The sequence below is a fragment of the Artibeus jamaicensis genome, unplaced genomic scaffold, assembly GCF_021234435.1.
Source record: "Artibeus jamaicensis isolate MK-2021 breed Jamaican fruit bat unplaced genomic scaffold, CSHL_Jam_final scaffold_614, whole genome shotgun sequence".
In the NCBI taxonomy this organism is placed as follows: Eukaryota; Metazoa; Chordata; class Mammalia; order Chiroptera; family Phyllostomidae; genus Artibeus; species Artibeus jamaicensis.
Window position 1 is genome coordinate 6,042,068 of NW_026522050.1, and position 14,780 is coordinate 6,056,847.

The following is a 14,780-nucleotide window of genomic DNA, read 5'->3' on the forward strand; positions in this document are numbered from 1 at the left end:
TTCCTAAGTTAGCAGTAAGTTTCCTGTGCTCTACTTAGTCACATGTAATTCTTAAGAATCTTCACAGGAAAAACATTTCATATATAAGACAGTGTTGCTTCATAAAGTTGGGGTTGAGTTTAAAATAAATCCATCCTGGTACAGCCCCTTCTTTGTGCTCTGGAGAGAAAAAGAACACTGACACGTGAGAAAATAACCAGGATGCAAAGGAGGGAAGAGACAGGTGTAACTTGAAGTGAAGAAATGACACAGACCCCCCCACATACACACTTTAAAAACTTTATTTATATAAAAAACTCATTTGTCTTTAAAAGCATTAACAAGAGAGAAAGAACAACAGAAAAGGTATGGAGCAGAAGACATGCCCCTTAGTAGTGTTCAGTGGGAAGGTACAATTTTTGGTTCTCTGGAATTGGATGTTTAGTGTTTCTATAAATGGAAAAAAAAAAAACAACAGACAGTTAAAGGTCCCCCAAAGCCCATGGCTGTTCTATCGCCCACACCCCACCAAGAAAAAGAGCACCAGCAGAATAGCACAGAGGACAAGAGAGACAAGAGTGGGGACAGGTCCGGACGAGGCAGCTTCCCCAGTGCAGTACGTTCTTAGTGTCAGAGAGGAAAAGGCTCCTTTTTGCCAGAAAAGGAGTGAAAAGAAATGGGAAGGTGGAAAAGGGTAAATAAAGGGTTTTAATGCATAGGAGAAGGGGAAGGGGCCAGTGGGTTGGGCACTTTTCTCCTACCCCATAGGCTCCATATATTAGATAAGGGGAGAGAGGCTCAGGAAGATTTCCAGTTTGCACTATACAGAGCTCTTAGATTAAGGGGTGGGGTCAAAAGCAAGTAAGGAAAGGGATTAAAAAAAAAATCAACCAGCACAGCAGCTGAGTCCTCTAGCCCAACCAGCTAATATACACTAAACTGAAAGGAGGAGGTATTTGGGGATGGGGGGCAGGCATGACTTCCCTACAACCCCTTCAGAGATGACGGTTCACTCTGGGTAACTAAGGCTCATACCACTCACTCCTCCCACAAACCTCATTTAAGAGTTATCGGAATAGGATTTTTGCAAAATCCTAACTATATAATGTTGAGAAAAAACTTGCTATGGCTGAAATTAGAGGCTACACCAATTCCCAATGGAGAATCTGAGGGTCTCTAGGTCACCTCTCTTCTTTCTGCTATTTAGGGCCAATAGTGGGTAAGAATCAACAAAATATAATTTGCAAAATCGTGAAAAATGAGAATGCAGAGGCAAAGGAAGGCACATGGAAGGGAAGGAGGGAACGCACCCCAGGCCAAAGGCACAAAGGAGAGGCAAAGCCAGGGGTGACCCCCACCTTTCAGGGTAAAGGGGGCAGAAGTATGTACACCAAGTCCTTTAGTCAGCCAACCAATCCAGGGAGTAGGCAGGAAGGACAGGGCTGTAAGGGTGACAAAAGGAGAAACAGGGGAGGGGGGAAGCCAGCTTTGAAGCTTCCTGCCAGTTTCAGACTAACTGATTCATGTACATTCTTACTAGCTCCTCCTAGAGGCTCCTTCTCCTCCCCAGAAAACATCTTTCTGCTCCATCTCACCCAAATATTCTTCCTTGACACATTCTCCTCTTTTTACAGCCTCTTGCAAATGGCCAAGCCAAGTTAGCAGACACTATCACAGGATGGGAGGGGAGGGTTAAGGACAGCCTCGGTAAGGGGCAGCTGCAGCCCCCCAAGGTTGGCATGAGGCTTGGAAAAGAGATCGATCGAGTCTGTCAGTCCTTGATGGTCCCTGCCCTGGAGATGAGGAGAACCAAGTTTCTTAATCTCAGTTCGAAGAGACCTTCACCTACTCAAGGGCCCTTGCCAGATGGTGTATGCCAATGCTGCCAGCCTTCTTTGCTTCGAAGACAGTCATTAGGAATAAGGGAAGGGTACACACTTCCCATTATCCAAAAACAAGACAAAACAGAAATAAAAACAAAACAAAAAAGTCCCATCAGGAAAAAAGTTCTTGATTAAGAATCATCTGTTTTTCAGATTGCTGTATGATGCGTATGTAGCATGTGACTTCCAATTCTTCCCACAACTTCCAGTGAAGACTCCCACTCTCTCTCCCTCCCTCTGCACAGGCCAAGAGTTCCAGGGAGAGCTGGCAGAAAGAGCTAATCTGCAGCAGTTTCTCAAGATATGCATAAAACAGAGTCAGGGTTCTTGGGAACAATTGGAGAGGATCTGGAGTGGGGAGGAGGGACAATTAAACTTCATTGGAAGAAGTTAGGAGTCAATGGAAAGAAGGCAGCCACTTAGGGCGATAAGGGGAGGAGGCAGCCTGGCAGTTGGCACAATAGTCCAGCGAAGAAAAGGGAAAATCGTCAGTCCATTTCACCACCAAATAAAAATACATATATTATACGCCCAGATGTAGCAAAGATAATGGTGCTAAATCTTCTGCTGTAAGAAAAAAAAGAGAAAGAGACGTTACTAGGGTTGAAAATAAGGAAAACCCAAAAACAGCTGAATAAATCTGGAGAGTGGAAGGTAGCACATAATGGAGAGTCAGATCACCAGCAGATGTCCCAGCCTCAAGAGGTAGTAATCACAGAACAGCACCCCAAGCACCAGCTGGCTGAGACTAGAGTCTCTAGCCTGATCAGATCAGTATGATTGGCAAACTGCTGTCACACAGGGGCCTCCTTGCTCAGTGATGATCCTGGGGGTAGCCGGAGGACATACCATGGGGGGATAAGACATTTGGTCCCCCTCCTCATGCAAAACCAACATATCCAACTCTTCCTGCAGAGATTCCTGTCCCTCGTCCTGCTGTGAACACATGCAATTTGTTAGTACGAGAGTAAGGAAATAGGAACCTTGTGAGTGTGTGGCAGCTCTAGAGAAAATGTCCAAATCTGCACACTCAACCAAAACAAAGTAATAGTATGGGCAAACACAGGCAGGGACAGGACAAGAGCATTGTGTTAGAGCAGTTAGGGTTAGTCATGTCAGCAACACGTTTACAGTCTTCCTTCCCCCACCTCAACAACCATCACAGCATAATGAATGGCCCAAGAAATCCTGTGAGGAGTCAAAACTACTTTTCCTGAAAGCCCCTACCAGAAGAGGATGTTGCCTTTCACTAGCTACTTTTTTCCTATTTCACAAAACATGCAGGCTTCAAAACTGGATCAGACATAGAAGGCCAAGAATATATAGAGAATTTACCATCAGGGGCGTTCCCTTCATTGGCTCCATTTCGCCTAGATCCCCTGATCGATCCAGTGTTCTACTGTGATCCCCTCGCTCATTCATTGTGGAATAGTTGTTATCTAAAGAAAAAAACACACACACGTGACACTCCCCTCCAGTATACTATATATTAAGCAGATGAAGTGTGAAGTAGGTAATTCTGTTTCAAAAACAACTTTGCCAAATGCTCCAGAGAAAGGCATTAAGCTCTGGTGGCCCCGACTTAAAAAAGACAACTTGAATCTAATTGGGAAGACAATATATATGAAATATGCAGAGAATGACATACAGAGTGGAGCAAAAGTAGGTTTACAGTTGTTTGAATGGAATACAAAAATTAACAAATAATAATACAAGAATAAACTGTGCTTCATGTACTCACAACTGTAATTGTATTTTTGCCCTGCCCTCTATGTTAATAAAGCTAAATGGAAGAGGTCTGTCTATGGCAATGACATTCCAGAAGAGGCATTACATTACATGAGCAAAATCAAAAGTCTAGAATGAAGAAATAGAATAGCAAGTTAGCCCTGGTGGGCTGAAACAGAGTAAATGGAGAGGAGCCTATTTGTCAGCCTATGAAAGGCTGTGAGTAGCAGCTTAGGAACACAAACTTGGTTCTGTAGTAGTGGGGCAGGCATACAAAGACTTAAAAAAAAAAAACCTTTGAGCAAGTGGGAACGTGGAAGTGGGTGCATCAAGTTTTACCACATTTCCTCACGTCTTTCCAACTGGAAATGTCCAGTCAATGCTCTTCCAGAAGGGCAAATGGTGAGGGTGCTAGAAAACACTGCAGAGCTTGGAAGTTTCTCATCATCCCAATGAGATAGTATCCTTAGGCAGAATTAATCACCTACCTAATGACCTTGAGTTTGATCCAATATTGCTCATCTGAATTTCCTCCCGATCGGGTTTCTTATCTATATAAAGACAGAAAGTTATCCAAGTAAAAAACCAAACTCTTCAAAATGTATATTCATCATAAAAATTGCTCTCTAGTCTGTTCTCCCTCCCTCTTACCGAGTTTTTAGAGCATCCAGCACATGCCAGGCACTGGACAAAGCCTTCATGGGCCTTAAAAGAGAGGCCTTCCCAACTGACTCCCAACATAAGAAACCATTCACTCTAAGCCAGCAATTTTCAAATTATTTGGTTTCAAGACCCATTTACAGTCTTAAAAATTATGGGGATCCAAAGAACTTGCATTGGTGTGCATTATTTGTATCACTATTTACTGTACTAAGAATTTTTAAATTTTTATTTCACTTAAAAATAACAACAAACTTATTCTATGTTAACAAAAATAACATATTTTTTAAAAAGGGTTGTTTTACATTTTTGCACATTTCTTTAAAGTTTGGCTTAATAGAAGTAGAATTCTCATATTTGCTTCTGCATTCAATCTGTTGTGATGTTATTTTGGTTGAAGTACATGAAGAAAATCCAGCCTCATACAGACAAGATAAAAAAGGGAAAGTTAGAGTAGTCTTTTCAGATAATTTTTAGATATTCCTTTTTTCCCTATTTTATTTTTTTTCCTTTTTAAAAAAATTTTATTTAGTTATTTTTCAAGTACATTTTCTGTCTTTTTCTCCCATCCCAGCCTCCCCCACCCCTTGCTCCCCACCTCCCTCTCATTTCCACCCCTCTAAGTTCTCATCCCTGTGTCTTTCACACTTGTTCCTCAAAATCCCTCCCCTTTTTCCCCCTTAAATTCCCTTCCCTCTCCCCTCTGGTCACTGCCCACTTGTTCTCTATTTCAGTGTCTTTGTTTTTATTCTGCTTGCTTGTTTGTTTTGTTGTTTAGCTTCCTGTTAAAGGTGAGATCATATGGTATTTGTCTTTCAATGCCTGGCCTATTTCACTCAGCATAATGCTTTCCAGTTCCATCCATGTTGTTGCAAAGGGTAGTAGCTCCTTCTTTCTTTCTGCTGCACAGAATTCCATTGTGTATATGTACCATAATTTTTTGATCCATTCATTTACTGATGGGCACCTAGGTTGCTTCCAGCTCTTGGCTATTACAAATTGTGCTGCTATGAACATTGTGGTGCATAGGTTCTTTGATAGTGATGTTTTAGGAATCTTAGGATATAATCCTAGCAGTGAAATTGCTGGGTCAAAAGGCAGGTCGATTTTAATTTTTCTGAGAAAATTCCTTACTGTTTTCCTATTTATTTATTTATTTTTAAAGAGAAGGGAGGGAGAAAGAGAGGAAAAGAAACATCAATTGCTTGCCTCTAGCATGCCCCTAATTGGGGCCTGGTCAGAAACCCAGGCATGTGCCCTGACCAGGAATCAAACTGGCGACCCTTTGGTTCACAGGCTGGTGCTCAACCCACTGAGCCACACAGGCCAGGGCTAGATATTCTTTGATAGTATACTAATAATCAACAAGTAGAGTTTCTTTAAAGTTAACAGCAATGTGGAGTCTGATTCCAAACTAATAACCTCTTCATACTCTGTTAAATTAAAATCCATTGTTCTGTCTTGCACTTGAATGGCTTAATTACCCATTCATGACTTTGAAACATTTATTGGTCACCTGAAAAACACTGGTTCAGATCTTATGCAGATCTGAACAAACACTTATGCAGATCAAACACTTATGCAGATCTTCTAAATGTTAATATAAAAAAAAATCACATTCACTGATATCACCACCATTGATTTCATTAAAAGTCTTTCAGGTATTAAGATGTTACCAGGCTCAGTGTGACAGACACAAGTTTTCCAAAATTACAATTGTCACTTGAAAATTCAGACAAGTACTGACAGTTCCTTTTCCTCAAAGTAACAAGCTCATTGCATTCATTTTTGAGAAAATGTCTGCCAAATACCTATGTATGAATAACCAGAGTGTCTGTCACTTTTAAAATTATATTTTATTGATTATGCCATTAGAGTTGTCCTCATTTTTCCTCCTTTGCTCCCGTCCACCTAGCAACCCCCAACCCCTCAGGCAATCCCTCCACCATCGTTTGTGTCCACAGGTTATCCATATAAGTGCTTTGGCTTCTCCTTTTCTTACACTGTACTTTACATCCCCCTGGCTATTCTGTATTTACCTATTTGTACTTCTTAATCACCTGACCTCTTCACCCCTTTCTCCATGACCCCTATTCCATCTGGCAACCATCAATTTTCTTAAATAAGTCCTTTTTTTTTTTAAAGATTTTATTTATTTATCTTTAGAGGGGAAGGAAGGAGAGAGGGAGAAGGATATCAATGTGTGGTTGCCTCTTGTGCATCCCCTGCTGGGAACTGGCCTGAAACCCAGGCATGTGCCCTGACTGGGAATCGAACCATGATCCTTTGGTTTGCAGGCTCACGCTCAATCGACTGAACTACATCAGCCAGCGCTTAAACAAGTCCTTTTAACATTTCATATAATAATTGTCTGGTGATAATGAACTCCTTTAGTCTTTTCTTGCCTGGGAAGCTCTTTACCTGCCCTTTGATTCTAAACGATAGTTTTGGTGGGTACAGCAATCTTGACTGTAGGTCCGTGTTTTCCAATCCCTCCTAGCCTGCAAAGTTTCTTTTGAGAAACTGGCTACAGTTTTATGGGAACTCCCCTGTAGTTAACTAATTTATTTTTCTCTTGCTGTTTTTAAGAGATTATCTTTAACCATTGACATTTTAATTATGATGTGTCTTAGACTGGGCCTCTTTGCATCCAACTTGTTTGGGATTCTCTGTCCTTCCTGCACTTGCATGGCTATTTCCTTCAGCATACTAGGGAAGTTTTCATTTATTTTTAGAGAGGGGAAAGGAGGAAGAGAGGGGAAAGGAGGAAGAGAGGGAAAGAAACATCTATGCGCAATAAATACATCGACAGGATGCCTCTCACATGCCCCTAAGTGGGGACCTGGTCAGCAACCCAGGCATGTGCCCTGACTGGGAACTGAACCGGCAACCTTTCAGTTTATCGGCCAGCACTCAATCCACTGAGCCACACCTGCAGGAAGGTTTCTTTCATTATTTTTTCAAATAGATTTCCAATTTCTTGTTCTTTCTCTTCTCCTTCGGGTACCCCTTTGATGTGAATGTTGAACCACTTGAAGTTGTCCAAGAGGCTGCTTATACTATCCTCATTTCTTGTTCTGACTGGTTCTTTTCCTTCTTTATCTTCCAAATTATTGATTTCATTCTTCGCTTCATCCACTCTACTGTTGTTTCCCTGTAAACTGTTCTTTATTTCGATTAGCATATCCTTCATTTCTGAATGGATCTTTTATATGCTGTTGAGGTCCTCACTAAGTTCCTTGAGCATCCTTATAATCAGTGTTTTGAATTCTGCATCTGTTAGATTGCTTATCTGCATTTCATTTAGCTCTTTTTCTGGAGTTTTGATTTGTTCTTTCACTTGGGCCATGTTTCTTTGTCTTCTTGTTTTGGCAGCCTACCTGTGTGTGTCTCTATATATTAGGTAGAGCTGCTCTGACTCTGTGTCTCGGTAGTGTGGCCTAATGTAGTTAGCAGGTGTCTTATAGGGTCCAGTGGAACACCTAACCTAACACCCAAGTTGGGTACTCAAGGTGCACCCTTTGTGTGGGCTGAGTACACCCTCCTCTTTCAGTTCAGCCTTGGTTCCTGCCAATAAATCAATGGGAGGGATTTATCCAGGCAAGTCAACTGAAAGAACTGGCTGTGAGCACTGACTACCACCCTCAGCCCTCCATGGAATATCAGCTGTGCAGGGGCAAGGTGGTGGTGCTCTGATGTAATCTGTAGCTGCCCACAGGGTGTGTAGGCTCTGGAGTTTCTTGGGTGGTGCAGGGAAAGGTCAGCCTCCATCTGTGCTTTGCCCCGGGGGCACCCTGCCTAAGCTATAAAGCAATCTAAAAAGGCTGCTACTTGTGCTGGACTTGGAGATTCCCAAGCAAAGCCAAGTTGTGAATCTATTGTGCTTGCTACTATTGCTGGACCTAGGACTCGCCAAGGCCAGCTATTGCTTGTTTGAGAGAATTTAGAAAGTTGTCAAACATGAGCCAAGACCAGTCACTCATATGGAAAAGCAGCTTGGATGGGTATGTAATTTGGGTAGGGTGGAATTTTAGGGCATCTCCAGGTCTGGGCAAACAGTGTTAGCCAAGTTGATGGAGTCTGAGATATGGCACCAGCTTGCCAGCTCTGTGGGGGGAGGGTTCAGAAAAGGGACAATGGCCTCTGTGGCCTTGATGCCAGACACTTCTGATCCCCCCTGTATGCTACTGGTGCCTTTGAAGCTGCTACCCTGGTGCTGGAACTAGGGAGCTAATCTGAGTAAGTAGGTTCTTTAAGAACTGCTTGAGGCTCCAGAAGTTCCTTCCATCAACTCAATCCCTGCTGATTTTTGCAGCCAGAAGTTGTGGGGACTTACCTTCCTGGCACTGGAACCCTCAGCTAGGGGGCCTTGTGTGGGGCTGGGACTCCTCACTCCCAAGATACCCCTCCTGAATTTTTATCCACCACATGTGACCAGCCCATTCCACATCTGCGCTCCTGCTACCAGACTGGATGGATGTGTTTTCTTTAACTGCATAGTGTCAGGCTTCCTTTCAACCCAATTTCCGACAGTTCTGAGTGATAGTTGTTCTACATCTTAGTTGTAATTCTGATGTAGTTGGGGGAAGAGGCAAGCCATATCTGCCCATACCGCCATCTTGACCAGATGTCTGTCAGTCTTTTTTTTTTAAGTGAAAATGGTGTTCCACAAAAAGAGTGGCTAAGCCAATTAGTAACACAAGTGCTTTTCCTCAAGACAACCATTGTCACACTTAGTATACAACAGAGTGCTTTATGAGTACTTCCTATTTCGTCAGCACAGGGGATTAAAAAGATGTGTTCTCAAAGGTAGAAACAATAAAATTAACAATTATCACAGCTCCATAAATTACATCCTGAAGTAAAATGCTTTAAAAAAAAAAAAAAACTCTCAGACATGGTAGTGAAGACTACAATGACTAGATTGGATTGGTGCCATCACCTTGGGTTATGCTCAGCCCCTAACACTAACAACAATGCAGTTTTTACACCATCCACACACATGTCAACAGACTTGGGGATCCCCAGACATCTGAAGAACTGTAATGGAAGCAAAAGCCAAGTTTCATTAAAAATATAAGGGTTATGCCCTGGCCAGGTGGCTCAGTTGCTTGGAGGGCTGTCCCATGCACCAAAAGGCTGCAGGTTCAACCCCCCAGTCAGGGTACATTCCTAGGATGTGGATATATATTATTTTTACATTTACATACATATTATATATATATATAATCATATTGCAAATCTTATATTTATACAAGGTTATATGTCAATTACATCTCAAAGAGAGCAAACAGAGACTAGGGTTCACTTTCCAGTCATTTTCAGTCCATTGGCAAAGACAGGAAGTCACTCCTGGGCTACCGCCTATTCTGTGTTATTTTATGCGTAGGCCTACCAGCTTCTGCATTACAATCCTGAAGTACAGTATTACTACCCTCTGCCAAAGAGTAGCTTACTTGAATATAATTATATATCCTATTTCCTACACAGTAAGCTCTTAGTGGGTAGAACAAAAGCTGGGAGCCTGCTTCCAGATACTGTACCTGACTTCTGGTTCCGGTCAATGAGAGGAAGAGTGCTATCATCGTAAGAGTGACTGCTCTGGCTTCGAGAAGCACTGTTTAGATTCACCTGGAGGCAAACATAAAATGCAACAATGTCAAAGTCCTGAATTTACTCACGTCTTATTTCCTAATGGGCAAAGATCTTTGGGTCCCCATTCCCAAATATAACTCTTAGAAAAAGTAACTCATAAGAGTTAAGTAAATACCTATACAGTGAAACAAACTAGGATATTACGGCTTTTATTTGTGTTCCTGAACAGAAGATTGCAAGGTTACCAATCACTTGTACTATCAGAAGGAACCCTGGTCTCAGAAAATGGCAAAGTCCCTCAAAAGGGCTGTTGCCGATCTGGGGACAAGTCAAAATGCCTCCGTACTTCAGTGTCAGCAGTATGTCCAGAACACTGTGATACAGAGGAAGATGGGAGCTGCTTAGGCAGCAGATGAACTGTCAGCACCATTCACTTTGAGGGAGGAATAAACCAAAATGATTTCCTTACTACCAGAGACTTGGGTCAGAAGTAGAGTTAGATGTGAAATAGAAGAAACCAGACACAGAAGCATTACCTGAGACCAAGAAAAATAAAAAACAAATGTCTCAATCCCAAGAACTTTCCTACCTGAAAGTCTGACTTCTTCCATCCTTCCTTTTCCAATGGCTTCCGCAGTTCCTTATATCCCCAGATTGTCTGTAATACAAGTGCTGCTGCTCGAACTTCTTTTTCTGAGCGGTTCCTATTGAGGAAAGTAACACCATATGGAATTTGGATGTAAGACCAGGGAAGAAGCTGAGAACCTATTCTTTCTAACATAATGTAACATGAACATAAATGCTAAAATGGGTAAGAGCACATATTCACCAAGTCCTGTATTCTGTCCCAAACAGTAACGCATGAAATATTTGATGGAAAAGTTTATTATCAATTTATGAATCAACATTAAGACAGAAAACAAAGTAATGCCTCTTCACATTTTACAAGTAACTAATGGAAAATAACCTTAGAAGCAAAAAAAAGGAAAACCTCCTTTCTAGCAACTCCCCTCTACTCAAATTCTTCCCATTGTAATTTTAAGTGTTAAGCTCACCCTGATTTGTTGATCAACACCAGCTTCTCAATACCCTGTGTCTCCCGAAGCTTTTTGGCAGCCTCCAAGTTGTCGGCAATAACCTCATTGATGGTGTTCAAAATAGAGACCACAGTGTCCTCAGAGAAATTCTGGGAAGAGCTCTGTTGCCCACCCGGCAGATTCTTTACCAAGTTAGGAATAGCGTGTTTACCTATAGCAGTAAGACAAACGAATGTGTGCTGGGAGAACAAGCTGGGCCAAGTTATGAAGAACCTAACACTGTTCTATTGCACTGATCACTTAAAGTACAGGTACTAACCCTACGAATCTACTTCGTTCTCTATTATCATATTAAAAAAGAGGACTTCAAATAGCCATGAATTTGCTGGCCTTATTATTTCTTCATTTATTCTTTCCTTTTTCAGTCACATTGAAATAATGTAAATAATTATATTAAAAACACTACTCAGGCCCTGGGTGGTGTGACTCAGTGGGTTGAGCGCCAGCCTCTGAACTGAAAGGCCAGTAGTTTGATTCCTGGTCAGGGCACATGCCTGGGTTGCTAGTTTGGTCTCCAGGTGGTACGTAGAGGAAGCAACTGATCAATGTTTCACTCCCTCTCTTAACCCCTCACTCCAAAAGTAAATAAATAAAACCTTTAAAAATAGTAATAGCTATTATAATTCTATTTTTAAAGAGTCATCACTTCATGTTTTTCCAAGAACAATTAAACTACAGTTGACCCCGAACAACACTTAAACTGCAGATTCACTTACAGATTTTTTTCAATAGTGTAATGTATTTTCTCTTCCTTATGATTTCCTTTTCTCTAGCTTTCTTTATTGTGAGGATATAGTATGTAATACATATACAGAATATGTTAATCAACTGCTTATGTTATTGCTAAGGGTTCTAGTCAAAAACAGGCTATCTGTAGTTAAGTTTTTAGGGACTCAAAAGATATATGTGGCTTTGTATGGGAGTGTGCACCCCAAGATGTTCAAGGTCAACTGTATAAACCTCTCCAATTCTCCCATTCACAAACTGCAGAGGGCTAGGATCCTTCCTCTCAATCACTGCAATAAATAAATAATTGTGCACCTGCTAGATTAAAGCACTGTACTAGATACTGAGGTAACAGCTAACATCCCACTCCTTACCGATTAACTCTTTGTTACGAGCATCCACAGCCAGGTTTCTCAGTGCTCCAGATGCAGCTTTCACTACTCTCTCATGCTCATTGGTCAGGAGGTCAGCAATGGCAGAAAGAGCCTTCTCTTGACGCAGAGCGCAGCGGATGTAGCGACCATACTAGAAGTAGCACATAGAGGTGAAACAAATTACAAATGGCAGCAAACTACATAACTAAGTTTTCCCACTTCCAAATCTGTTTTCTAAAAGTACTCACTGTCCAGCGCCCAGCACACAAGTTCTGGATAGCCCCAGCTGAGGCTTCTAGGATGGCAGGAGTCTTGCTCTCCTTGAGGAGTGAGATGTATATCCGAACCACCTCTGGCTGAAATAAAAGCTCATAGCCTGGGCAGGAAAGGACAAGAAAGCAGAGGATGCTAATCAGTACCTATGAACCAGGCTGTAGCTGGCAGTCCATCCTTTACTCTAGATTAATGAGTTTATGCTCCTATACCGTTAGGCTCCCCCACTCTCCCACCTACCCAACATCAAACTCAGAGGCTTGATTCCATGCCTCCTTAAGGATAATTAGTCCACACCAAGAGCAGAGCACGCATCAACTCATCATATGCAACGTCCTTCTTCTTCCTTGCCTTTTCTCTCCCACAGTTTACTTTGGCATTGCTTGGCAGTCAGGGCATGAGTACTCAGGGGATTCATCTGCTCATTGATAGCACTCAGGTTAAAGATTCCTCATCTCAAATTATTTCTAACTTAACTAAGCCATTCTGCCCACCTTTACTGTGACTAAGGAAAAGGGCCCACCATAGATTTAACAACATCCAAAATTTTTATGTCCATAGGGGGCTGGGAATTTTGGACTCACTATATGGATACATATAATGATCCAAACTATGATAAAGAGGATTCTTATAACAGGTAAAGTTAAGTCTCAAGAACCATTGTGACTACTTAGGGTACCCAAGGTTCTAGTCTAGACTACCATCAGAACCCTATCCTACCCTCAAGTGATGTGAATAGTGGCCAGAACAAGCAGTGCTTTGTAACCTACTGCTACAATAGTATAGTTTCCCAATACTTTCACCATCACTACAAATCCATAAATCAAAGGAGAGAGAACAATGAACATGCTGTATAGTCTACTGTCAGGCTATCAAATATTTATCTGTAGACTATGTTTACAAGACCTTCAGAGACTGAAGAGAGAAAGATAACTTACCTCGAGCAGGACTAGTTCTTTTAGGGAAATCCACTGTGTCATTTGCTGGATCTTCTGTGGGTTTTTTCCCTTTGGAAATTAAAAAGAGGGGGGAGGGGTAAAAAGTTTAAGAAAGGAAAGAATTCACCTAGTACATTGTTTGGTCTTTGAATCAGAGATTCATCGAGTAGGGAAAAAATATCTGGGCCCCCCAGCTTGTCCCAGCAGGGGACAAGTACAGAAACAAGGACAGAAAACAGGCAGCAACATGGTAAAATAAGGATGACCACAGTTGTTGCTATTGTCCTGAGTTCTATAACTGGGACTGCTGCCCAGAAGTAGCATGCCACGGGCCATTAGCTCAGAAGAGCAAAACTTGCTTCAATGGTCTTCCTCAACTGAATTCTCCTACATGCATCCACAGGGAAGGGTTAGGCAAGGAAAACAATAAGGAAACTAAAACCAAAACATGCAAATTAGAAGTAGATAAGCGCCTTAAAAGCTTCCACTCACCTCTGGAGAACCACTCATCTTCCAGTGCGTCACCCAAGGTGGAAAGCAGAGGAGAGGAATGAAGAAAGAAAAATGCAGGAAAAAGATATCAACAGGATCATGAGTGAACAAGCAGGAAAGCAGAGTAGAAAAGAAAAACACAGGAAACACAAAGGAGGAATGGGGGAGAAGGCCCCAGATTAGTTGAGTTCTTGTCCGTCACTGCCCCAGTCAATGATACCAAAACCACCACCATCACCACCATCATCTCCATCACCACCACCACCACCACCACCACTACCACCACCTTGAATGAAGCACACAACACAGGGGAAGCAGCAGTAGAGCAAAAAGACAGACTTGACTGGGCAGACTCCTATACTGCTTGTCAAGTATTTTGCACCAGAAGTGAAGTGTTCCTTCCTTTCCAGGTCCTACAGCAAAGAGCAAGGAACAAAGAACTAAGACTCACCTTTGCCCTTCTTGGCCCCAAAGCAACTGGCAGCATGCGGTCCAGTATTGTTGGCAACATTGGGAGGTGCCTCTTGGTAACGCTCTGCCTGTGGGATCTCCCGATGTACTTGGTATGACAAGTTCCGAAGAAGGCAAACACAGTTCTCCACAAGCTTGGGAACATAAGAGAAAAGGCTTGATGAGAGAAGAGAACGTCTACAGTGATTTCCCAAAAACTACAGGTTCCCATAATTCAGATATTACAATACTGATTCAAAAAGCACAGTCCAATCCATCATCTCTCACAGTGCCTCCAAGTGCCCCAAGCTTCTCAAATCCTTGTAGCCCAGGCTAATGGAAGTTTTTTTTTTTTGCCACATTTGGCAGATAATACAAAACTTAAGAGTCTTGTCCTGGCCAATGTGGCTCAGTTGGTTGGAACATCGCCCTATAAACCAAGCATCACAGTTATCCTGGTCAGAGCATGTGCCTAGGTTGCAAGTTCAGTCCTCAGTCAGGGGCACATACGAGAGGCAACGGGTCAGGGTTTCTCTCTCAAATGGATGTTTCGTTCTCCCTCCCCCCGCCCAAAATCAATAAGCA

General features: G+C 42.2%; 1 protein-coding gene across 8 annotated transcripts in view; it reads right to left on the minus strand.

Moving 5' to 3' along the window:
* Positions 1–263: 263 nt before the first annotated feature.
* The window catches only part of CTNND1 (catenin delta 1), a 48,621-nt gene continuing 34,104 nt past the window's right edge, over positions 264–14,780 (minus strand). For 5 of the 8 annotated variants that reach the window (XM_053659078.1, XM_053659072.1, XM_053659071.1 and 2 more), the window contains 12 exons: positions 14,197–14,350; positions 13,746–13,763; positions 13,254–13,322; positions 12,291–12,418; positions 12,043–12,193; positions 10,901–11,093; positions 10,435–10,549; positions 9,794–9,881; positions 4,079–4,141; positions 3,198–3,301; positions 2,712–2,798; positions 264–2,429 (listed from right to left, as the gene is read on the minus strand). In XM_053659078.1, the coding sequence (XP_053515053.1) occupies positions 2,418–2,429; positions 2,712–2,798; positions 3,198–3,301; positions 4,079–4,141; positions 9,794–9,881; positions 10,435–10,549; positions 10,901–11,093; positions 12,043–12,193; positions 12,291–12,418; positions 13,254–13,322; positions 13,746–13,763; positions 14,197–14,350 (1,182 nt within the window). In that variant the 3' untranslated portion in view covers positions 264–2,417. The remainder of the gene's footprint in view (positions 2,430–2,711; positions 2,799–3,197; positions 3,302–4,078; positions 4,142–9,793; positions 9,882–10,434; positions 10,550–10,900; positions 11,094–12,042; positions 12,194–12,290; positions 12,419–13,253; positions 13,323–13,745; positions 13,764–14,196; positions 14,351–14,780) is intronic. The other 3 variants (XM_037163309.2, XM_053659077.1, XM_053659076.1) reach the window with 3 other exon arrangements.